At 42.3% G+C, this 25,962-nt stretch overlaps 2 protein-coding genes across 3 annotated transcripts; both read left to right on the top strand.

The window, feature by feature from the left end:
• Positions 1–3,730: 3,730 nt before the first annotated feature.
• LOC120800471 (N-alpha-acetyltransferase 15, NatA auxiliary subunit) lies at positions 3,731–19,357 on the top strand. 2 transcript variants are annotated; one of them, XM_040146596.1, is made up of 20 exons: positions 3,732–3,948; positions 8,882–8,966; positions 9,057–9,161; positions 10,343–10,500; positions 11,304–11,438; positions 12,678–12,831; positions 13,271–13,390; positions 13,502–13,597; positions 13,844–13,950; positions 14,175–14,247; positions 14,450–14,619; positions 14,733–14,885; positions 15,867–15,995; positions 16,149–16,362; positions 16,552–16,745; positions 16,832–16,940; positions 17,065–17,163; positions 17,394–17,537; positions 18,529–18,626; positions 18,897–19,357. In XM_040146596.1, exons 1-20 carry the CDS (start codon positions 3,895–3,897, stop codon positions 19,092–19,094), a joined length of 2,595 nt encoding a protein of 864 aa, XP_040002530.1. In that variant the 5' UTR covers positions 3,732–3,894; the 3' UTR covers positions 19,095–19,357. The 2 variants fall into 2 exon arrangements, with proteins under 2 accessions (XP_040002531.1, XP_040002530.1); XM_040146597.1 differs by lacking the exons at positions 18,529–18,626; positions 18,897–19,357 and adding an exon at positions 17,656–18,449 and having other exon boundaries at positions 3,731–3,948.
• A 2,257-nt stretch (positions 19,358–21,614) lies between these two features.
• Positions 21,615–25,243, top strand: LOC120799589 (ras-related protein Rab-33B-like). Its single transcript, XM_040144780.1, has 3 exons — positions 21,615–22,468; positions 24,280–24,458; positions 24,619–25,243. Exons 1-3 carry the CDS (start codon positions 22,016–22,018, stop codon positions 24,947–24,949), a joined length of 963 nt encoding a protein of 320 aa, XP_040000714.1. The 5' UTR covers positions 21,615–22,015; the 3' UTR covers positions 24,950–25,243.
• Positions 25,244–25,962: the final 719 nt, after the last annotated feature.

The following is a 25,962-nucleotide window of genomic DNA, read 5'->3' as shown; positions in this document are numbered from 1 at the left end:
AACTTGCTCCTTTAGAGCAGTGTTTTCCCCTTTGAGAGACTTTATCTCAGTGACTGCTGAGTAGAGGGCGTCCCTGAGGCCCTGCACAGTGTGCTGCAGCTGCACTGCAGCCAGGCTGTACTGCTGTGGGTCATAAAGAGCAGCGCTAAACTGCATTGGCCCAAATGCCTGAAGAAAAGAGAAATAGACATTAAGTTCATGGCTAAAACTCTAGTCCCAACTCAACTCAACTACTTTCAGTTTCAGTTGAGTCGGTTGGGCTTAAACCCGCTTTCCTGTGGATTATTTTGGTGAAACCTAAGGATGTTTGGGTCAAGCTTTTTATTCAGGTCTCACACACATGCTTGGTTAGTTATGTTACAGTGTAAATTTCACTTTTTTCCAATTTTGAATCCATTGATTAGAGACGCTGACAGCAAGAGTAATCTGTTTTCACATTTTGAGAGAAGAAAGATGGAAGATTTTTGCCCAGGAAACCCTATTGTAATTATAAAATTCTCCTTTTCTTTTTATATTTTTATCAAAATATATTAGAAGTACTGTAGTTCTCAAGGTGGCTTAAGGATATGAGAAATTGCTAACATTGTGATGCATTAACTCAACAAACTGTATTAAAATGTACTGAGGCTTTAGACCAAATATGAATAAATGAAAGGGAAAAGTAGGCAGGCCTAGAGAGGGACAGCGATGAAAAAAAAACGTTTCTCCAGGTCAAATTGAGAAAATCTTACCTGGTTTCTTTGTTTGGCCATCTCAGCTCAGTGAGGTTACTGAAGGGCAACCAAGAGAGCAGTCGCACTTAGCAGCTGTAGATCTTTCTGATCCAGTTGTTGCTGAAGTGACCGATGTTACAATCGTAGGTAGAGCTATCGATTGTTCTTGTTTTTCAACAGTTGACGCCTGTGTTTACCAAAGACAGAGACAGTGCTCAGTTCAGGTTTCTGAAGGTAAATGAAGTTCTTCTGCAGAGACGGGTTCCAGCCAGAATGCACATCATTGTGTCAGAGTTCTACAGCGATGATGTGATAGAGGGAAGGAATGGAACAGAGAACATTCTCATCATGTGTTCTAGTTCATCAGGGTTCTAACAAAGCTCTTGATGGCATTTGACAAGTCCACACCAGCTTCTTTGTATTGGTCTCAGCGAGTGAACAGACTTTTTCTCCTAAAAGTATAAGGACACAGTAGACAGGACACAATGCGTCCTGGTCTGAGCCCCTCAATCAGTGTCCTGTATTCACACTTACACACCCAGGGCCCACATTGTTAAAGACATACAACAAATCAGTGAACACAACAGCTCCATAAGGTGTTAAGACTCAAACTGATAAAGGCGCCCTCACTTCAGTGACTGTTCATAGTACTGTACATATCTGCGCCTTAGGATCTATGATAAAGAAAGTCTTTCTGTTTTTAGAGAGCTTTCCTTTAATAGATGTCAGTCGACTATATCAGCGGTCAGCAAATAGCAGGTTGTGGGCCTCAAACAACAACAACAACGACGTCTGTCATTCAGCCATAAAGCAGGCCACATTTTTATGTTGTGTGGAAAACCATTCATTTACATTTCAGGTCTCATGGTGGAACATAGAAGATACATTCACATATATTAAAATAGTAAGCTTTTGTAACTCTGTCAGTCCTTAGTTACAAACAGGAAAAATAAGATCTGTCCTCAGATTCAATCCTGAAACAAATAATCAGTTATTCTTAAATTTATTCATTGCGCCCCCTCACTGAACGAGTCTGTAAGAACTGGCCCATGGTTGAACCTAATTGCTGACATCAGGTATATGAAGGAAGAAATGTTATAAATAAGTCTGTGATCATTTGGGGAAAGTGTCTATGTTTTTCTATGAAAATCCATTAAACTATGAAATGGCCTCCTTAGTGCATAGCTTGGTCACAATTCTTTAATAATCAAATTTTTCAGATCATAAAATGCTGGTTTATATTTGATGTTTATGTTTTTTTTAAAACAAATGGTTTTATCAGATTTATTTATTCATTTTTTTTTATTTATTCATTTTTTATAATTCTCAAGTATCAATATCAGTTTCAGACCCAGTAAGCTATTGGTTGGGTTACATATATATGTAGCCCACATATTTATATATGTATGTAGCCCCATATGCGTATGTATATATATATATATATATATATATATATATATATATAAATGGTCGCCTCAACGTTTATTGTTATTATAAATATTCAAGGCAGTTTCAGTAACTAAAAGTTGATTTTCATAGGAACAATCTAGACACATGGTTTGTACATATAAAATTTGTTAATGGGCTCTGACTGTTTTAAAAGTCCCCCTCCACTCCAAAACCTGTTGTGTTTATTGTTTCTTCACTTGAATGTTCAACCTTCCCTGTGCAGAAAGATGTATGTGAAGAGTCTGACACTAAAGGACACATTCACAGTCATCTGCTGAAGGGGGGAAACTTCTCTGTGCTCTCTTCAAATCTCAGTTTAAGGTTTTTTTGAGCCATTTCTCAATGTGTGCTCGCACAATCATTTGTGCTAGATTTAGCTTCAGTCCACTGAAATCCTCGCATTGGTGGGAAATTTTATAAAACTGCGAAAGCTCTCTGTCGAGTCTCATGTTGCATTTGTGCAAATTAATGGCTAAAACAGGTTGTTTGGAATTAAGCAGTGGGTGTTGGGGTCAGGATCAGGATCTTCAGAGTAAATATTGTACATTGCTGGTGTAGTGAATGACAGACCTATGCATTGCTTTTTGGGTTTGCATAAAATGGTCCCAAAACTGTCTGTAAGTGGTGATTTAAGATGGGAGTCATGTGAAGTTAGGCAAAGCGTTGACATGCTGCAACTTTGTAATTGATTAATTAACATTCCCGACAACAGACTTACTAAACAAATCTTTTATTGGGATTGCTCAAACAGTTATCCATGCAAGTGAACTCGCAGAGTTGATCTCTAAATTTAGTTTACAGTATACATTCAGACATAGGTTGCCTTGTTGTGTTATTATTATTTAAATATCTGCTTTAAGCTTTTTCTGAAAATGTCTGCTGGGCATCCTAATCTGTTTGATATGGCCGATGAACGCAGACTACACTACATCTTTCACATATGAGACATTTGACATAGCTCAGTTTTTGTTAAATGCCTGCCATCAACGTATGAAACCCTTGTATGATTAATCTGTTAAGTTTATATCTGGTATGTTTTTCACACATGTATGCAGTGTATCTGCTTCATTTCCTTTCTGTCTTCTCTTCCCTCTGAAGGGAGCCTAATGTAAGTAGTTTATTTTAAGGCCATGTGGACTGGGCACCTTTAGGTGTATGACACTTAAACAAACAAAAAATGATTCATTCATAGTTTTTTTGAGCACTATGTTGTGACATCACAGCTAGTTTGGAAACCAGTTTGGTCCTGTATGTAATTTACACAAGCCCGATATGGTGCGTATTTCCTAGTGAAGTAGGAGACACAGTGTCTGATGGTTAAACTGAAATGAAAAATATTTGCATAGGCTATTTATTCAAGATTTTTCAAGGATGGAGAAGGAGTAGATGCAATTTAAGAATTTTTAACTTATTAACAGAGTCAGACACAAATGATTATTCCAAGTGGAGTATTTTAATATGTCTTAAAACATGTATGGAGGATGAACTCTAACTTTGTCACAATCTTCCCAGCTCTGTCATGGGGAAATCTGCCGCCGCCATTTTGAAAGGTTTTAGAGCTTCCGTCCCTACGTGAGGAGGAAGTGAGTGCGGAGAGAAAACGGAGCAATCGAGCGGAGTGGCTGAAGCAGGCGAGCCAGGGCCACCACTCAGCTCTACTCGTCTAGACTATCCGGGCTAACTTTAGCTACATGTGCTGAGGTCGAGGAGGAAACTGATCTCAACCGCAACAATGCCGTCAGTTACTTTACCGCCGAAAGAGAATGCTCTCTTCAAGAGGATTCTGGTGAGTTGGTCGTTAAGGAGTTGCTCAACGACAGCTAATGTCAATACAGAAAAGTGACGAATTGAAAGGTCCGTCGGCGGCTCGCTGAGTGTCAATGTAGCTCTTGGCTGTTATAGTTAGCCACCGTTGGTTAGCAAAATGGCATCATTGAATGGGTTAGCTAGCTGGGCCCCGATATGCGCTGTCACTGTAGCGTAAAGCTAAAATGGTTGTTCTTGACTCTTGTGGTGATTATGACAGACGTTTTCGTGGTGATTAAAAGACAGAACTGCTGAAAAACTTTGTTGCTGGTTAAATAGCCGCACTTAGCTAGTTAGTTGAGACAGGCCGCGCCGCTTGTCAAACACCACGACCAATAACTTAGCGTTAACGCTAGGTCCCACGATGGCTTACTCGCTTGCACTGGCTGGTCGTGTATGGTGTTAAGTCAGCATCTAAAGCTGCTTTTATAAGTTGTCGTGGCTTTTTTTTGTTGTTATCTGAATGCAAAGCAGGTGTTTTCACCGGTGTATAACTGCACGTTTGCTTTGTGCCAAACCTGGGTCATGTTAACCTGCTATCCGAGCTCAGCCCACTGGCTGGCCATTTGACGTTAGCTAATCGGCTAACGCTGGCAAACTAGATATTTTAGGGTAGCAGACTTTGGGTTATTGTCAGTCGGAATCTGAGTGTGTGGGACTTCGGCCGGCACACATTACCATCACCAGTCGGGGTTAGACTCGGTCAAACTGGTAGCACATGTGTGTGAAGGAGAGGAAATTTGGGAAGGACCGGTGTGACCGTGTCAGCAAATCAGTATCTGCTTCAGGCCTGCATTGCTCTGGCAGCTAGCTAGCAACCCACCCACCATCCATCCATCCATCCATCCCTCCCTCCCTTTCTTCCATGTTCAAGTCTTTGGTTCGCCCCGCTGTTTGTTTGCTATCTGCGTAGTTTTATGTAGGTCAGACGAATGGTTGAACAGGTGTGGATTAAGTGTTTTTGCAGTGTGACAGTAACGGAACTGGCTATGAACTCAGCGTAGTTTTTACTGCATGTTGAACAAGTGTCCGACCTCTGTTGCCATGCTTGTGTTTGTCGATGTGTGTTGTTAAACATCTCTGCATGGACATCCAGCTACATATTTTCCAGGACCAGTGTGTATTATGTGGACAGTGAACAGTTTATTGGCGCTAACCGCTTCAGATAAACATCATTTGTTTAGAAATTCGTTTTGAAAGGCAGGAGCTCTGCTGGGAGTTAGTGGACGTTTATCAGCACATTAGCAGAGGACTGGCATTCAGTTGCTCTACCTCTGCCAGGGAAAACAGATCTGTGACCTGCACCTGATCTTGAAAAGTAAGAGCCTGTATTTGCTGCATACTTCAGAGCAGGTATTACTTTTCCTTAAACTGTTTTTGGGATGCACTGTTTGGGATGTGTTGGATTGAAATCGTGTTTTTCAGATCTCCCACTCAACAGTCATAGAATTTACGAATAAAAAACTTCAATTAAATTTCCTATAGAACATTGTGCTGAATTTGTGTCAATTTTAGTTAAATAACTTACTGGATAATAGTTGAGAAAATAAGATCTTACGCTTTGGACAAAAATGCAGGAAATAGTGTACAGAATAACTTTAACCACCATACTTACTGTACTTAATACCAAATCATTTTTATTTGGGTATTCCATAGCTTTTTTTGTAGTATGGCGCTGCAGGTCAAAAGTCTTCTGGTAGTCTTAATTTCTGCATGAGCATCTTCATGATTTGGGGGAATTTGTAGAGTAAGTTGTAGGAATTTATCAGAGTTTAATGCCACAAACTGCTTCTGATATCATTTTAAACATGTTTATTTTAAAAAAGAGAGGTAAACGTTAGGTTTTGTTTCCAGTTAAGGAGAAGTCTGAAATAATTTCATCTGGCGGAGATTGTTGTTGTGTGAATGAGAAACCCCAGGATAAAATTACTGTCATTAACCTTTCTGCAGTGGGAATGTGATATGAGACTTGAAACAGTTTTCTCCCTGGCTGTAGTTGGGAGTCGACCACACCCCTTTTATTTTTGCTTTCCCAGACTGGGTGCCCAAATGCATTATTAGAAGTTGGCAGTTTTCCAACTTCTGCATGGCAGTGGGGTTGGATGATTTTCAATTTTGTTCTTTTAGGGAAAGGGGAGACACTTTTATTTACTGTTAGCCTAACCTAAAGTTGGACCTTGCACCATTAATGTCTTTTAAAAAAAACTATTTTCATCAATACTCATTGCAGTCTTGTTCTTGCATAAAAAGTTCCCTGTTGTATATGATTAGCAGGGCAACCAAGTGCGCTTAATTTCTCCCAAAATTGCATCAACGGATGATAAAACTGTGTTACAGGAAGACAGGTAAAGTAGAAAACACAACTCTGATGTTCACTTCACAGTCACATAGACATAAGAGAAAACTATTGCTGCCATGATAACTTTTCAGAATTGTAAAATCCTGACTAGAGGAGTTTATGTAAATGGCTGTGTTTAATGATAAGCCTGGATGGATGTAATTCTTAAACTGGACTTCCATGTATTTCATTTAATTTCACTAATACATGTAGCAACACACCCCAACCAAAGGGGAGCCTCTCATATTTTCTGCTCAGAGCTCAACATGCTGTGGGACAGGGTCAGTAGAGTGGAACTGAGTGTGTCTGTTGAAGTGGTTTTGTCCAGGACTGTCTAGATGTATTATGAGTAGGGTTAGGGTTTCTGATAGCTGAAATATTTCTGATTAGCTGCTGTTTAATAAGATTCTGAAAAGCTTGAGAATGTGAATGCCTTAACTTAGCTGAAACCCAACAACAATAGTATTCCCTGTCAATACCTTCCTTCCAACATGTTGTTGTTGTGAATATGGCATCAGTGCTTCGGAGCAAGCTTTGAAATGGGTTCGCTAAACTGATGTTTGCCGCCACGGCTCCTCGCAGCGAGCCCTGCACCTTAGAGCCACCCTCTGACACATTCTCTCTGTAACTCAAGGGGCTGAGTTATTTTGGGTGAGGTAGAGAACATGCTGGATAAGCGCAGCTGGTGGTGTTAATGTTGCTGGAATTACATTAAATGTACAGTACAGTATGTGGGTCTGTGTAGTAGCATCAGTATACCTGCATAATACATATGTAACTCTTTGAACTGTCATTTGCGGTAGACATTGTGGCGGTGCATTGTCGATGGTTGCCTGTGTCAGATTGTGTTAAAAGAGAAGTGAGTTCCAATGATGAAGACTTTGGTTTGGGTACTTTGTATTACAACACACATCTAAAATATACTTCTTTGCCAATATACTTCCAGTGTAGTTCTTTTTTCCACAGAAATACAACCTATTTAATACAAAAAGCAACATAACTCAGATAACCATACATAATTTTGTGAGTATTTAAAAAAAAATTGGGAAATGGAAATTATCGTGTATGTAACTGAGTTTTTTAAAATGGTATCAGCTTATACAGTTCTTGATCAATGGTGTTAATGCTACATTAGACATATTTTATTGATGTATGCTGCTTGATTTGAATTGGCTGACATGGGTTAGGGGAGGCCTTGTGCGTTCATGGCATTATTTCTCTAAATGTTAATAACCGCAAAGCCACAGATCATCCACTCCAAACATTGTGAAATTAACTGGCTCGTGTTAAATGCCATCTTTTCTCTGTAGGCTTTAAAGTGAAGAAAACTCACAACTTCCAATGCACTTGTTGTTTGTTTTTTCCCATTGAGGGACAAAGATTTATTACTCAGGACTCAAAGCAAAGCTGAGACCCTGTGCATGCTTGTCAGTATGTTGATTATAGAATAAATCAGGATAATGATGTTCTGAGCTGGACCAAATATTTTCACCAGTTCAGTAACAAGTTTGGTGTAGTAGTTTGTAATAGTTCCTCAGTTTTGATTCTGCATGGCGAGAAATTGGTCTCAGTAGATCAGATGCTGGTGACAAGGTTGTGCCATTGATGCGAATATTATGGCTGACTGTGTGTGTGTGTGTATGTACATCTCTTAAAGTGTGTCCATTTCACTATGTCATTTCCATGTGCAGTTCAGTGAGACTGCTGTATGCAGATAAAGCAACTGACAGGACATAGGACATGTTTCCTCTGTCCTCTAGCCCCATGTCTCAGTTAATGGTGTAATCCTTCACTTAGCTCACAAGTGAATTACTTGCAATTTCATAACCGACCTTAGCACCCATATGTGAGGCTGACGTCATCTTTTTTCACCATTAGTGAAGTCGTTGGTGAGACAACGAAATGCCATCTGCCAGCTTAACTCTTCCTCTCACTCTTTCTCTCTCTCTTACACACACGCGCGCACACACACACAGTATCCCCCCGACAGTCAGTCATCAGCTTAAAAAGAGGTGGTGTACTGTTTGTGCAACTGCATACCTAAATATAACTTGCAGGCAAAATCTGGTAATCTCTTTAAGGTAGTTTAATACTTTGTGTGTTTTTATTAAAAAAGAATGTTTAAACATTAAGCTTGGCTATGTGCAAAAGTCTATTAAATGTTTATATGGATAGTTCTTTTTGGGATCATCCTTAAAGTACATTGTCTGACAGTGTTCTCCTGTTGTAATGTCAGAGCTGGCAGACTTCAGCCAACATTAACCCTCTCTGAACTTTTAAGCGCTGACTTACTAAGAATTTGTTGTTCGTTCTTTTTTTAAGTTCATTCAATTTCCACACTAAAAGTATAATTTGTAGAAGGCATTGAATGTGGCTGACATGCTGCTTTAAGACCCTGCCCTGTATTTTGCCTGTGTGCATCACAGAAAAGTGGAATAAAGACACAAATGTCATTTTCATATTTTATGTTCATATCCTGTGGAAGAATCCAGTGGCTCATGCTAAAGTATGTAAAGTGAATTATCAGTCTTTTTCTCTTGGCCTAATGCGATTTGTCTCTCCTTCCTTTTGACAGCGATGTTACGAGCACAAACAGTACAGAAACGGGCTCAAGTTCTGCAAACAAATCCTGTCCAACCCCAAGTTTGCAGAGCATGGAGGTAAGGAACAGCAGTGTAAATGTATGGGAAATAGATCCTTTTCATTCAGTGTATCATTCACAGTCTCCTGTACCCTTGGCTCCCTTTCAGAGACCCTGGCGATGAAGGGCTTGACCCTGAACTGTCTGGGGAAAAAGGAGGAGGCCTACGACCTGGTGAGAAGAGGCCTGCGCAATGACCTCAGGAGCCACGTCTGTATCCTTACAGTTATTTCAGAGACACATAATTTGTGTGTCGGTGAGGGAGATATGATCTGTGTTAAGTTGTTATCACTTCTGATTTTCAGCACTGTCTTTTGTAAAATGGGTGGACGTTTGTGTGTGACGCCACAGGACCTTGACATGTCACACATTGTGTAGAGGAGCTCTTGTCTCTGTGGAGCACAGTCAGCACACTTCTCTCTGTTTCTCTCTTTCTGCCTCTCTGTCAGTCTGACTCCCACGCCAGAGAGAAATCTGTGCACATTTCCAGCAGATAAGTGCTATCTCAGCCTAAGCCTCGTCTAAGGTCAACATCTCTCTGAGCAGACACACTGCTATCTTTTTAGCTTCGGCAGTCATTTGTTATCTTGAGTCTGTGGCATACATTTGTCTTGTTTATATAGTGTGTCTTTAGAAGGATGTTTACTGATTTCTGAAGTGTTTTGTATTAAAGAGCACAGGCTTGAAAATTAAGTAATTTATCAATCAACACAACTGGGCAAGCCTAGTCCGGCTGAACCACAGATGAAGACTGTGGGGAATATTGTCAAAAACGTAAAAACTGTTTACCACTGACTTTCTGTCCCTGAATGTTAGTGGATCCTGATTTCATGTAGCTTCATAAGATTCCTCCTCCCTTTTTGAAGTAGTAACACCAGAATCTACATATTCATTTGTACCTCTGGTCTCAGTGACTTTTTTTTTTTTTTTTTTAAATCATCATTGCTGATTTCAGGAAGCATCTAAAATCAAACCTGACTGCTAGGTCCACTAATTTATTTGTATTATCAGAAGAGACTGCACCCACAGGTGTGATAGAAGTCTATTGATTGTCACTGTGCATTAGGTTATTGTAAACAAAGCTATAGCTAATTTTTTCGGTGACGTAGGATAGAGTAAAAGTTATTCAAAATCTAATTTTTGCAGTGGCAGATATCTTCATGTGTATACACGCTCAGTCATACTATAGGGATGTAGTTAAGCAGTCGCATGAGCAGTTTATTATGCTTTTTTTAGTTATTAAAGTTTCATTTAAGAATCATCACTATTGAACCCAGAGAGGAAATTATGTTCAACATTAAGTCCTACAGCATCCCCTTTTAATAGTAGTTTGATAACATCAGATTGTATGGACCAACTGTGTGTGTATGTTCCATAACTTCCTGTTTGTCCCAGGCTGGCACGTTTATGGCCTACTTCAGCGCTCAGATAAGAAGTACGATGAGGCCATCAAGTGTTACCGCAACGCTCTGAAGTGGGACAAGGACAACCTGCAGATCCTCAGAGACCTGTCCCTGCTTCAGATCCAGATGAGAGACCTGGAGGGCTATAGGGTGAGGACTGACAGAAGGTCTCAGGGTGAATGGGTTGTATCTGATTGGATAATAATACTGCGGTATGCTTTGGATCGCTATAATGAAAGAATGAAAAGAAAAGAGGCCATGGCACAGGGTTGGCCATACAAGAACACCCCTAGAGCTCAACCTCCTACTTTGAGAAGCAGATTTTAGAAATATGGCAACTTTTCTTTTTAATACAAGAACAACGCAGACTCAAACAATTTGTGGCAAAAGAACTTTCCTGAATCCACACGTCCCCATCTCTCACTCTGGTCCAGGGCGCAGTATGGCACTAATTTGGACAGGATGCAGTGTATCAGCAGGCAGATATCAGGTTGCAGTCAGTCTTAAAAATGTAGAACAGCTCTCATGGGACACAGCCTGGGATTTAGATGCTTACTAAGTGCAAGGTACAAAATGGCAAGATGAAAGTCTGGTTGAAAGGATTAAAAATATGGATGTGAGAGGGAAAAGGGAGGGGCGCCAAGTCAGAGTGTATTAGATGTGGTTTTTTTTGTTTTTTTTTTGTTTTTTTTAGTCCTCTCTGAGCTAGCTAGCAACATTTTGGTGTCAATGCCATGAATCAGCAAAATTGCTCTTCCCCAACTTGTGCTGCCAACCGTTGCCTCACTTTTTTCCCTGTTTATCTTCCCAGCTACAGATCACATTTTGAATCCTTTAATCTGAGAGAGTTATAACACGGTACATGAGCGGAGTTAAATCTTTTTTTTCCACAATGTTAATTCTGATGTTCAGCATGACTAAATAAACCTGTGTTCACTCATTTCCTTCTATAGGAGACACGGTACCAGCTGTTGCAGCTGCGTCCAGCCCAGCGAGCTTCCTGGATTGGCTACGCCATCGCTTATCACCTCCTGGAAGACTACGAGATGGCTGCAAAGATCATTGAGGAGTTCAGGAAAACGCAACAGGTTAGACACAATTAGAGTTTGGCGCTTACAAAAAGTCTGTCCTCTTCATCCTTACTAGAATACGTCAGATGTGGTCTCAGAACTGAGAAACTGGTTTAACGACCATGAACATGAAGTATTTTGCAGAGACCATGTGACACATTGCAGTGTAAGATGAGTAACAGAATTTCTCAAATTTCTTGTCATGTTATAGGTGTCTGACTTTGATTAAATCAGAGTTATAGCGCATGTTTTGTGGTCAGTCAGTCTTCCTCTTAACAGAGTCTTAAATATGGGTGTTCTCTCTTTCGGCTCTGCATCAGTCACAACCACAATAGAGCTCTCTGGTGTGCTCCTGATAAGACCAGTCTGCTTCCTGCCTTTGTGCCATCTATGTAATACAACAAGTTGGTGTGACACGGCAAATGCACATATATAGTCAAAGAATGGTGCAGAGTTTCCTGAACAGCAAAGATATAGAAGTCCACCCAGCGGCTCCAGTAATTTCTCACTGCTTGTCTTCTACACAATGTTAATGACACTGAAGCCAGACAACCCCCACTTTACGTTAATCTATTGGCAATTTAACATTTTGGTTGAAATAGGCACCCTCGTCACTTTAATATAGAAGTCACAACGGCAATCTGACTAGGTTGGACCTCGTAACATTTCCATATCACTCTCAACAGTCAAGTCTGACCTGAGGCTGCAGCAGCACAACATGCGTGTCACTGAAATGAATTTATTATCTCAATCTTCATCTCTTATGAAAAACAACCCTCATACAGCCGCAGTGATAATCTAACAAACAGTCTCTCCCTATATGTTCAATGTTCATTCATGTCAGCTGTCTTCATTAGAAAAAAAAATTAATATCCAGCAAAACGCTTTACATACAGCATCTGAGCCAACATGAATTAGTCTCAGCGTAAAACAGCCAGCAACATTGTCTCTCTAGTAGCATTAGATACTGATGTGTATCAGTAGATTCATTGTGAGAAGCAGGGGCGTGTGTCCCTTGTGCTCACGTCGGTCATTAGGGCTTCAAACACCTCGCTCTCTCTCTCTCTCTCTCTCTCTCTCTCTCTCTCTCTCTCTCTCTCTCTCCCCCCCTCCCTCTCTCCCGGTAATAACATTAACATAAAAATCACCTCTGTCTGCATAGCCTTTACTTTAACAGATAAATCAAGCCAGCAGTGTTACATATTCCATGTTTGTAAAGGGCTTAACATTGCTCCCTCCCTTGTGTCCTCTGTCCAGACGTCCCCAGACAAAGTTGACTACGAGTACAGCGAGCTTCTGCTGTACCAGAACCAGGTGCTGAGGGAAGCAGGCCTGTACAAGGAGGCCCTCGAGCATCTTTCAAACTATGAGAAGCAGATTTGTGACAAACTAGCAGTGGAGGAGACACGAGGTGGGTTACTTTGCGTCACACGTACTCTCTTAATGCCCCACTAAAGCCAGAACTCCTTGGGGAGTTTCAGTTGGTGGGTCAACGTGATCGTTTTTGAATGGGTAAACACGTGTATACTAGTGTAACTGCAGTTTCTTCTGCTCGTTGTGATCAAAAAGACCCATGAATTTGATTAAGTGCAAGTTGATGGCTTAGCTTTAGCTTTTTGTACATGATACAAGATACCTATACCCTTTGCTCTCTAGTCACTCTGTACTAGCTGCACTGCACTAAGAGAGTGTTGATCCTGAGTGGAGGTTGTTTTTTAATTGGCTGTATCTTTCAAGATTCCAGTTGATTAACTTTAGGTTTTTTTGTTGGTTGAATCTTAGCAGCTTCTAGCAAGTTGTATATTTACGTGTACTCTGACACTAAAGCTCTTCTTCTCATGCTTTTGTAGGAGAGTTGCTGTTGAAGTTGGAGCGCCTGGAAGAAGCAACAGAAGTCTACCATCGTCTGCAGGAGAGGAACCCAGAGAACTGGTCCTATTACCACGGCCTGGAGAAGGCCCTCAAACCAAGTACGATATACTGTTCTTTCTAGCATCTTCTCATCACTGACCATTGAATATCTACTTTCATTACACAAGCCACAACTGTCAACATTGTACTGAATTTCTATGCTTTTTCAGGCAGTGTAGAGGAAAGACACAAGATCTATGAGGAAGCCTGGGAGAAGTTTCCCAAAGGACTGGTTCCTCGTCGGCTGCCCCTCAACTTCCTCTCTGGTGTGACCAATAATTTCAGCTAACTTCAGTTAAAATTTTAGTCAATGCTGTGGAATATAATACCAAAATAGTAGCTGTATTCTTCTTTAATTGGTTTAGGTTTTCAGTTGTATTCATATTTGGGGCCTCACTTTTTTGGTTTATGTTTTATTCGTCCTTTTTTAAATCATCTATTGAACATGCATGGAATTATTTAACTGTGCAGACGATTTAGGATCCTCTCCATCTCACCCTGTTTGTCTGCAGGTGAGAAGTTCAGAGAGTGTCTGGACAGGTATCTGAGGATGAACTTCAGTAAAGGCTGTCCGCCCGTCTTCACCACGCTCAAATCACTGTACAATGACAAAGAAAAGGTGACAGCACTGCTGCTAGAGATGTCTGGTGACTGATCTAAATCGCAATGACACGTTGTCCTCACTTCATTTCAAACCAGCTTACATAATGCACGGAAGGACATGAGGTCAAATTGAGGGAAAGAGTCTAGTATATTAGATCAGTTATTCTGAAATATTCCTTCACAGATGCATACTTCCTGCTGCAGGTGAGGTAATGTACTTTGTGTTTTTTCTCTTTGCAGGTGGCAATAATAGAGGAGTTGGTGGTCAGCTACGAAACCTCATTAAAAAGCTGTAGAATGTTCAGCCAAAACGGTGAGAAGAAAATGTCAAAATCAGAATGATGATGATGAAGTTAATGGCTTTTCAACCAATAATATTGAGTTACTGTGCACATGTAGTGTAATGTACATCTTTTAAGTTCCTGAACCAGCTGCCATTATTATTTTAACTGTTGCAGTCTCTTGTTTACAACCCTGAAGGCATAAACTTACAGAATCTGCTTGCACTGTCGCAGATGATGGAAAGGAGGAGCCACCGACTACGTTGCTCTGGGTGCAGTACTTCCTGGCACAGCACTACGACATGATCGGCCAGCAAACACTCGCTTTAGAATACATCAACACAGCCATTGAGAGCACGCCTACACTCATTGAACTCTTCCTTATCAAAGCCAAGATTTACAAGGTAACATAGCCGGCACATTTGTACATTTGTTTACTGTAGCATATGTAACTGAAGAGCATTCTTGGTTGCTGTCTTGTGTTATGACTGTTGGATTGTCCTTTTCCCTCCCACAGCATGCTGGGAATATCAGAGAGGCCGCTCAGTGGATGGATGAGGCCCAGGCTCTGGACACCGCTGACAGATTCATCAATTCCAAGTGTGCTAAGTATATGCTGAAGGCTGGCATGATCAAAGAGGCTGAGGAAATGTGCTCCAAGTTCACGCGGGTGAGAAAACCTATGTGTGAGTGTGCATACGAGTATACACACTGACAGCATACAAGCTGAGGAAGACTTCTGAAAACAAGTCATGGATGTATTTTCTGCTAAATCCATTCATGAAGGACTAGTACAACCTTGAGGTCTCATGGCCCTTATATATCACTGTCCTAGAAGTAACTGAGGGTTGGATTTTTTTCTTTACTGACTAGTCACGTATGGCTGATTCAAACAGGATTACACACACAAAATGACTTATGCAATAACAGAGCAGCTTATTTATAATTTATTATATATACTATTATATTTTGAAGTTAATAATGTTGATGACAAGAAGACCTCAGGTAAAAAGACCATCAATGTTATGTGTGTGTGTGTTTGAAGTAAAATAGATGGTGTGTCTGTTTACTGTGTGGGTGTTTGTTTACTAGAGCAGGAACTGAGATGAGTAAGCTCAAACACAAAACCAAACGAATAATAATAAAATACTGTATAGTAAGGACTGTTTTTAAGCTTTCCCTTGAAAGATAACTGTCCACTAAACACAATCTGCTCAAGCTCAAAGTGCTGCAAGTAATGTTTTTGTTTTTTTTTTTGTATCTATTTTATTGTAACATAGGTTAAGGTAGCGATATTAAAGTATTGGTACTTAGTTCTGTTGTGAACATTGTGATGCAGATCATGCAACAAAAACCTGTCTTTCAAAAGGGATCTGTCATGTTCTCCTCCTAAAATACTGTCTCATTACGACCACACTCATCTCTCAGTGACTTTAATGAAATAAGAAGCCATATCTGCAAATGAATTCACACACAGATTGAACCTAAACAAGCCTGGTCATTAGTGTCAACATAATTCTAGACATGAATAATAATAATAGCTTGGTAATAAATGCCAAAATAACTAGTTGACATGTTAATTGACCATGTCCTTGTTTGTTCATTGACTTCGCTCATTGATGTGTATTGTTTTTGCTTTCTGGTTATCTAGGAGGGAGCGTCAGCAGTGGAGAATCTGAATGAGATGCAGTGTATGTGGTTCCAGACGGAGTGTGCCCTCGCCTACAAGGGTATGAACAAGTTTGGGGAGGCCCTCAAGAAGTGCCACGAGATTGAAAGGGTGAGTCCTTCCCATCGGGGATTATACTCAGTGCATAATTACATGCCATGTTGGAACAAGCCTCCTTAACAACACACATAAAGCCTTTTTTATGTTTTATGTATTTATCATATCCTTTTTTTCCCAACCTTTTTCTCCCTCCTCTCTCACCAGCATTTTGTGGAGATCACAGACGACCAGTTTGATTTCCACACCTACTGCATGAGGAAGATGACGCTACGTTCCTACGTGGACCTACTGAAACTTGAGGATGTGCTCCGGATGCATCCCTTCTACTACAAAGCTGCCATCACCGCCATCCAGATCTACCTGAGCCTCCACGACAATCCGCTGACTGATGACAGCAAGGAGCTGCAGGCCGACACTGGTGAGAGGACAGGAATTCAGGACATGTACACTTACATGTGTAGGGTATAAAGTCAGATGTGGATTCCCATTAGCACTACTCAACTGTCCAGTCAATTCCAGAATGTTTTAAATGCTCTTCTGGACAAAGAAAAGGAGGAAATTAGAACACTTATCCATCATTTACACCATTGGTCACTTCTTTCTCTAGCGAACCTCTCGGACAAAGAGCTGAAGAAGCTTAGGAACAAGCAGCGGAGAGCCCAGAAGAAGGCTCAGCTGGAGGAGGAAAAGAAGAATGCGGAGAAGGAGAAGCAGCTAAAGAACCAGAAGAAGAAGAAGGAGGATGATGACGAGGAGATCGGAGGGCCCAAAGAGGAACTCGTTCCTGACAAACTGGTCAAGGTTAGTGTCGGAAAGCTCAAGAGAGCCGAATCTGATCCAGTCTTGTTGAAAGTTTCTTTTAGTTCCTTTCCTTGTGACGGTTACAGGTAGAAAATCCACTGGAAGAAGCCGTCAAGTTCCTGATGCCTCTCAAACACCTGGTCAAAGACAAAATTGACACACACCTACTGGCCTTTGAGATCTACTTCAGGAAAGGTTAGCACGCACACACTCATTTTAATGTTACTTAACTGACTGTTCTTTTGTTTTCAGAGTGACGATAATATGTCCCTTACCTTTTCATTTCTCCCTCACGCATTTACAATACTTTTCCTTTCAGAAAAATACCTGTTGATGCTCCAATCAGTGAAGAGAGCGTTGGCCATTGACCCAGACCACCCATGGCTACACCAGTGTCTAGTACGCTTCTTTAAAGGAGGTAATTCGGGTCGATTATTAATACCCCAGTGCCACAGCTGTTAAATGCTCCATATGTAGTGAATTCGCTGTTGGAAAATGTACCTTTTTTCCTTCATAAATCCTCTCAACTTATTACCCACCACCTCCTCTTGGTCTTTTTCCTGCGTCTTCCTTGTTTTCTTTGTTTTCTACTTTCCTCCCACCATTGTTTCCATCTCTGCCTCATTTTTCTCTCCTCCCTTCTGTCAGTCTCAGAGAGCAAGGAGCTGCCGGAGGTGGTCAGGACGGTGCTGAAGCAGGAGATCACCCGGCTGTTCGGAGACAGCAATGCTAAGAGCTTCAACCAGGCCTACCTCGCCAAGCACTCAAACTCCATACCACACCGACTGGCTGGTAGGTGCCTCTCTCTGACTCACACATGCACACACACAAACACAATGTTATTAAAGCATGGGTTAACATTATACTGAAACAACTTAAAATATCTATCTTTTCATTTTTTACACAATAGTGTCCTTATGATTGGTTTCATAAGCAGCCCACCTTTTCATGAAGCTAACAACTGTTGGCATACAAGTGAGCTGTTCCCTATCACAGATCTCTTCCACATTCTTCTTTTTCCATATTCTCCAACCTGGCTGTGTTGTTGTTGATTATGAGAACTTGCTAGTATTAGTGATAATGAGGAATCTGACTCAGTATTCCAACATAATTAACTGGATAGCTAATTACGCAGGTTTGACTGTTTGGCTTTTCCACGTGTTTTCTTTAGTTTCTAGGTACTCTGTTTTGCTAATACTTCTGGTCCAGACTGAGCAAACATTCAGCGTCAGAGTTAAAGAATTAACAATCCCATTATCCACTTGCATGTGCAGTCGATGTTGGCTAGCAGCTATGTACAGCGTGCTAACCTCCACAACCCAGCTGTATTCTAATGTTAACTTATTAGTATCCTTACTAGCTAGGCTCTTGACATGCTTGCTAATAACTTATTTGTAGAGTTGAGTCTCTGAGATTGACAGTGTTGTTTTAACTTATCAGAGTTAAAATGGCAGTCTCATTTCATTCAAATAACTGTTAAGTCACTCTTTCCATCAGCAAACCTTCATACAACTCTGAAATCATTCTACCAACACTTCTTGTATGCATTACACAGTATCACAACTGCTCTATTTTATTCACAAGACAGACGCTTTTCTTTTTCTCAAAAATATTGTCATACTTGCAAATACCAAAAAACAATGTAATTTCTCAAAGTCATTATCTTCCTGTTTAGTTTTTGAAAATGTTGGATTTCACTCCTACACACACACACACACACACACACACACATGCACACACACTTTCCCTCACACTCACAGGCACTCTTCTCTCCGTCCTGCAGCTGCTAAAATGATGGTGTATCTGGACTCGTCGACAGAAACAAAGGCAGCGGAGCTGGCTACTGCACTAGATGAGTCACTCAACAACAGAACTGTACAGGTGTGTATTTGTGGAATTGTGCAAAGTGACCGCTTCTCTTGCCGAGAAGATTAAAGCCACTCTCATGTCTGTGCGTTAAGTATGTAGCTTGAGCCAGCAAACTATACCCCCTAAGCTAATCAGCTGCTGGCTTCAGCTACAATTATTCCTTTAATGTAAAATGTATATTTTGATGGGTCAAGAGTAAATAAAGGTGGACTCAAAAGAAAAAGGACCCCTTGAATGAAAATAGTTGAGTTATTTCATTCCGCCCCCCCTCCCTCTTTTCAGATCTGCACTGAGGTCCTGGAGTCTCTTCGGAGCGGTTTCCTGGGCGACTGTAAAGAGCGTGTGGAGGCATACCGTGCCGAGTGTCACAAGCTTTACCCTTACACGTTAGCTTTCATGCCCCCTGGATACGAGGAGAACACCAAGATCGCCAACGGAGATGTTTCCACGGAAACAGAGGAGCTAGCCAATGAGATGTGAGTGCGACAGAACAACAGCAGATGAGAAAAGGAATTGGGCCGAGCACGGAGCCTTGTGGTACGCCTGGCAGCCATTTTGTGGAGCCAAACATGGGAAGCGAAAAATGGGTGTTTTCGTTCTTTGGCTCATCTTAATTGGGTCTGACCTGGCAGTGGCTTGGCTCTCTCCCACATGGTGAAAATCAGGACTGTGTGTGTGTGTGTGTGTGTGTGTGTGTGTGTGTGTGTGTGTGTGTGTGTGTTGAGGGCGTGTGTGTGCATGTGTGCGGTTGTGTATATTTGTGGAAAAGGGGGGGGGGGGTTAACAGATTGGCCATTTTACTTTTTTTAATCGAGTTGACAACCATGCTGAATATGAAAATAAACAATAGTTAATGGCAAACTGTTGGGAAAAACTGTGACACAACGGACAGTCGGTTTCTTCAGATGATCAATAACAGTGACAGCAACCACTCGAGTTTGACTCAGTGCTGCTTTGACACACGCCTGTCGCATACTGTGTTCCCCTTATTTTAAAAGAAAAGCTAATTTAAATGAAAATAGGACATGACTGTCACTGGGGGACGGGAGGCTGAGGTGAGTGGATGTGATCCCTGGCAGATCTCTATGAAGCTGAGCAGGAAGAGTTACTGAGGACCTAAAGTAGACACCAAGGACATCCAGCGACCGCAGGTGTATCTGTATCTGCTGTGACGCTCCAGTAAACCGCAGATCTACATGTGGCAGTGCAGTGGAGTGTGTGAGGAAGGCCCGATCACTGTGGGGGGCCACAGCACAGAGAAAGTGGAGAAAGCAGCCTCACATGCGAACAGTTTTTTTTTTTTTTTTTTTTTGGGTCAGACTGTGCTTCCCTCACTGTTCCTGTTTCAACATGGGAATATGTAATCCTCTGTCTGTTTATTATGGAGCACCTTGTAGCACAGAATAAAAAAAACTGTAAAGGTTGTGTGTTGTGCTCCATGTCAAATACACTGCTACTCTTAACCTTTTTACATAGTTCTGAGAGAGTTGGATAGATCTAAGCAATACCATAGACACCCTCCTGTCCTTAATGGATCAATGAGAAGTGGTTACACTGAGCCTCCTGGCAGTCACTTGTGTTGCTGCTGTTGTCACTGCTAGAAATGGTTTTATCTGCATGAACACAGAGACTCTGACAGTCGAATTGGAAACAAGCCTCCAGTATATCTTACGTCAGAGGGCTCTTCTCTGCAAATGAATACGGCTTCTCTAAAGGTCAGAATTAAGCATCGAAGCCCGTTGCCTGACGCTGACAAATTAAAATGTTACAAGACGAGTAAAAACGTAAGAGCATCTGGAATTTACTTTACTTCTGTTCTCCCTTTTTTTCCCCTAATCTCTTTTCTTCCCCCTTTTCCTCTAATTTGGGATCTAATGTGAAAGATTAAATCTGAGATGGTGATGTATGATATCTGGAATTTTGTATTAAAACCAAAACGAAAGAAAACAGTTGGCTTCTTTGCATCTGTGCGTGTGTAGCCACTGTCCCCCTCACTGAGCTGCTGGTGTGTTCCTTGTCACCTCAGAGCATTTTGGCTGTGGCTCATCACACACTTGGTCCTCAGATATAGCCACTATGTAAAATACATGAAGTTTTTTGGTTAAGAAAAAGGTTTTGTATTTACAACTAAACTCAAAGACAGAGCTGAAGGCAACCGAAGCTGATTATTTTTCTCAAGGTTTCTTTAATATATATATATATATACACACACACACACACACACACTAAATAAACTAGGTGATTCTTTAGTTACGGAATTTGTAAATGATTTTGATTTAAAAAAAAAAAAAAAAAAATTCTCATAAATTGAATATTTTGTACAACAGTCTAGGATGAAGACAAAGATCAGTCGTGTAACAGGCCTCAACAGAACCAGTTCAGCACTTCACTACTTGTTCTATTGTACCCTCTGTCCACACACTTATTCATATGTTTTTTTTGACGCCCAATTGTAAAGCTGCTTTCTTTTGTCACATTGCTAAGTACACGCATGGCCTGAAACTAGAAAGTCCCTTTTTTCCCCATATTTTGCTCTTCTTTGTTTTTCTGTCAGAATGACATCTGGCACGTTTAACAACAGACTGTGTAATGGACCCTTCCTTCTCTGTGTCCCACTGGGTCTGAGGACTAAGATATAGTTAGGGGTTTTAGTAAACCAGAATTGTACCAAATACTCCGTCAAAGCACAGATTCAATCTGCTGTAATCTGTTCAGACTGGGCTTCCTGCTGTGATGTTTTGTATCAACACTGGCAGAGATCCCAAATGTTAATAAAAAAAAAAAAAATCCAGATATGGATCATTGTTACAACAGATGTTCTTTGACTCTTTGTCCTTTTTGAGAAACTATTAAGCTTGTGTATTACCCTAAATGAAGACGTGTGTCACCTAAAAATGCTGGACATGATGGAGGCAGTCTTGGGAGACGCCGTGGGAGAGCAGGATCCACAGGCGCTGCGGACAGAACAAAAATGACTAGAGTAAGTCTGCCAGCAGGGGGCAGCGCCGCGCCGCGCCGCGCCGTTCCTCTGGCAGCGCAGGTGAGCAGATGAAGGAGGGCGAGGCGTGGAGCCGAATAGGGGACCTGTTACCGCCGTTGCAAAGTAGCTGGACCCATGATGAGAAAAGCGTCTCTGTGTCCGACGACAGCCACTAAGAGGCAGAACGTTTCAAATTAGCAAGGCAAGGTGGGCCGCGTGTGTGTTCGCTGTACACAGCTCTGCGTGCTGCTCAGGTGAACCTAGAACGCACAACCACGTGCGTCCGAAATAGCGTTTTTCAGACGAACCCGTCGCGTTTTCTCTGTCCAGGAACTAAGGCCGCGTGCTGACGCCTGCTCGTCATTGGTCGACTGTCCGCCCCTCAGGCTCCGACCATCGCCGTGCTGCCAGATGAAACCAAATGAGAGAGAGAGAGAGAGAGAGAGAGAGAGAGAGACGCCCTCTCCTCTTCCCATTCACGCTGCTCGGCGCCGTGGCGAGTTTGCGAGGAGCCTGGGGTCGGACACGTTGCCTCGCGCCTGCGACAGGAAGCCTGGGTTTCCAAAAGTCCCCCGTGGCGGAGTCGGCGTTGGATGCCCGGGGCGTTCGTGCGCTTTCGCCTTACGACCGAATTCCCCTGCGAGCCGCTCGTGCGATGGAGTCCTCCCTCGAGTTTTCCAGCTCCCTGGGCAGTGTGTCCTCACTGCTGACCCGCTGCCGGACCTTCAAGGTGCTGGTGATCGGAGACTCCGGGGTGGGGAAGACCTGCCTCACGCACCGTCTCTGCGCCGGACAGTTCCCCAGCAGAGTGGAGGCCACCATCGGGGTGGACTTCCGTGAGAGACTGCTGGACATTGACGGAGAAAAACTTAAGGTAACTTAAGGTAACTGGTGAAATTTGCGCATCAGTTAAAGCAAAGGAATGGTACCAAACATCTTTTTTTCACCCTTTTTTTTGTTAAATTATTTTAATTTAATTTATTTACGTACGACCAAGCGGCTCTTTTATTTTGAAAACTTCGGGGACCAACCGATAAAAACCAGACACTTCGATGTTTTCTGTTGGAACCTTTTACAACAATTTCACTGCTCGTCTGTGGGTTCACTTTAAGTAAGGAATCAGCCTGAGCACACAAAAAAAACGGGCTCCATGTGTGAAAGGGCCCATAACATCCCCATTAGATTCCCGCAGGCCCTTAAAGAGTGAGCTGCTTCTTTTAAACAATGACTCTATCATGTGTTATGCTGCGTTTTTATCTCCTCTGTCAGCTCTTACTATTCTACGCTGCAGCGGGGCTCTGCTGAACACAGGCCTACTTGTCTCAGGCTGGGTGACCGAGAATTCTCAGCATGGCTGAAAAATCAACCAACACACCCTGCAAATCAATCTGAGGGTGACCTGCCGGATGTTGGTGGCGCGTTAGTACCCACGCAACATCAGCAGCCTCTTGAATGCATTTGATTCAGCCCTGATTCTGGTCCTGCAGTGAATTTAGGATTAGGATTTTACAATAGGATTTCACCCGGCTCTCATGTATGCAAAGTTTCACTCGAGCTGCATCGTGTAAACACGATAAAGGACTTAAATCTGTGGGTGTTAGTTGGTGTGTGCTGTTTCCTGGGTGTTTTGAAACGGCCACATGACAGAGGAAGTGTCTGTCAGTGGTGACTGAAGATTTGTTTTTAACTTCAGGGCAGAGCAGGTTTCATGCTTTTGTTTCCAGAACATTAAATTATTAAGGGAATAGACCAGGCCTGTGTGTCTTTGGTTGAGTGTGAATGTATCATGGAAGAAATTCTGCAATATAAATGGCATTGAAAAAGCGTTCAAAAATGTGTCTGTGTATTCTTATTTATTTATTTTTTAATATTGGGAGTGCCTCATGACGTTGCCAGAGCTTTTTTGTAAGGAAGGTCTGAAGTCAGTCCAGACGGGTCTTAAGTTTTCTGAGGGCAGGTCTCAAGACAAGTCTTGATTCATTCAAGAAAAGTGTCAGGTCAAGTTCCAAGTCAAATGGAGACAAGTCTCAAGACCTCCAGGTCTTCAAAGGCTGACGATTTAAAATGACGCTGCATTTAAAATTGTTCCTTTTCAAAGTTACATTATGTTGACAGCGTTTTTACACAAAGCTGAGATCAAGCGGTCTCAAAGCATGGACCTGAGGATCAAATATGCGAGCTGCCCGGGCCGTGCAAGGCCCTTTTTCTGCCGTGTCGACCAGGCCGAGACTTGAGACTTGAAAGTTTCTGATATCAAGTCTCAAGTCAAATCTTTAAGAAATCTTATTCTTATGTTCCAAATGTGCCCGTTATGCGAGAGGGAGAGTGATCTGGTTTCTTATGGTTTTGAACTGACATTTAGTTACTGATTTGTCTCATCCATGGAAACTATGAAGAAGGCTCTGACCTTCTAACGATCAGATCAACTTTATTCCTTTTACTTTGTTCCCTCTCAGTGATGACTCATAGTATGTTTCTGTGCATGTTGTTGTGTATCTGCGTGTGTGTGTGTGTCCTGGTTTGGGGTATTTCAACACGATTTCTCTTTTTCTCTGTGCCTTCTCATTCATTTCCTCTCTCTCCTGTCTTTGTCTCTGGCCGCCTGCTCCTCAGCGCCAGTCAGTGGGAAGAGCCTGCGTGTTAATGTCTCACTTTTGCTCTCTCCTTTTCCCTCCCCGCTGTCAGCTCCAACTGTGGGACACGGCAGGACAGGAGCGCTTTCGAAAGTCCATGGTGCAGCACTACTACCGAAACGTCCACGCCGTGCTCTTCATTTATGATGTCACCTGCCCTGCCAGCTTCAGCGGCCTGATTGCCTGGATTGAAGAGTGCAGGCAGAACTCCCTTGGACAGGAAATCCCCAGGTAATTGCCTCAGCTTTCTGCGTGTCCTGCCACTCACTAAAGACAGGAGACAGCTTTTGATTCAATCTCATAAAAACCTTTCTTCGCCACTTATTTTTTGAAACACTACGGTCCTCTTCCTTCGTTAATTGTCCCTTACTGGCGCCCGTCCTCCTCGCAGATTCCTGGTGGGTAATAAGAGTGACCTCCGCGAGCACAGCAGGACTGAGGAGCAGGTGAGCCAGGAGCGGGCGATGAGCTTCGCCAAGGCCCACGGCATGATGTTTTTTGAGACGTCTGCCAAGAACCCGCTGATCAAACGTGTGACCGGGCAGCGTGGTGACAGGGAGGTCTCATACCAGCAGAATAAGGTGGAAGACATCGTCGCCGCTGTTGGTGCCAAACTGAAGCGGCAGAAGAGACCTTCAGCAGCCAACGCTCTGGCATACAGTGGGTCCTTTAAAATCCTGAGCAAGAGAAGACCAGAGAAAGAGCTGTGGACCTGCTGCTGAGAGAACGAGGGAGAGGCGAGACTGTTGCCCTTTTCCGATTGAAGAATGGGACTTTTTAGCTCTTCATATGAGTGTGAGTGTGTGAGTGGGTGGGTGGGTGGGTGGGTGTGTGCGTGCGTGCGTGCATGAGAGAACATATTTGGTAATGTTCATTTTTGACCAAAGACAACTTTAACATTTGAAAGACATCTAAAAATGTGAGGCGTCCCACTTGGAAATTTTGTGTACATTTGTGATCTTATTGTTTACAATAGTTGCAAAATAAAAAAAACAATGTGAATGTAAATATGACTTGGTTGGAGGCTCTGAGCCTGATGACCTTTCAGTGCAGTGACGGTGTTTATTTTCAGCGTGTGTGTGGTCTGACTGGGAACTGACTGTAGCTGGGCTTACTGTCCCTGGGGTGAGATCTCTCTCAGTCTTTACTTGTTGGAGTATGATGGTGCCACTTGCTACAACCGATAGTGGTGTGCCCTGGTCCGCCTTCACTGGGTTTCCTCACGGCACTGAAACACTGCCCCCCCCACCCCCCATCAGACATCTCAGGATGGTTGTATCAACAGAGTTGGTCATGTAGGGGGTTGAAAATACTGTGCATGGCCAATGTAAAATGTCTGACTTTGACCCACTCCCCATGGGCAGCCCATCTTTATTCAGCAAGTGTCTTCGACTGTCTTGCCTTCCACAGGGGTAGTGCCACAGTAAGACACAGTTTCAGACAACAAAGCCCGACGCTAAGGCCACGTTCACGTTAAATCGGGAGTTATCCAAGTTTGTGACTTGTGAATTGAGTTCCGCCTCAACTTCCAAGTCACAGGTTCAACTGGAAAACTCTGATTTCTCTGTGAGCTCTGCTATATCCCAACTTGGCACTTCACAATATGAAAGCGCCTGAAACCCAAACAAATCAGCCGTAGACCCTCATTCAATGTCATTTACTCCGGATTTATTGGTATTTTATGCTCGATTTCAATCCTCACACAGTCAGGTCTGTAATCGCACAAGACACCTCG

Source organism: Xiphias gladius, chromosome 15 (genome assembly GCF_016859285.1).
Source record: "Xiphias gladius isolate SHS-SW01 ecotype Sanya breed wild chromosome 15, ASM1685928v1, whole genome shotgun sequence".
Lineage (NCBI taxonomy): Eukaryota > Metazoa > Chordata > Actinopteri > Istiophoriformes > Xiphiidae > Xiphias > Xiphias gladius.
Note: the sequence above shows the minus strand (reverse complement) of the source record. Positions and strands in the feature narration are given on the sequence as shown.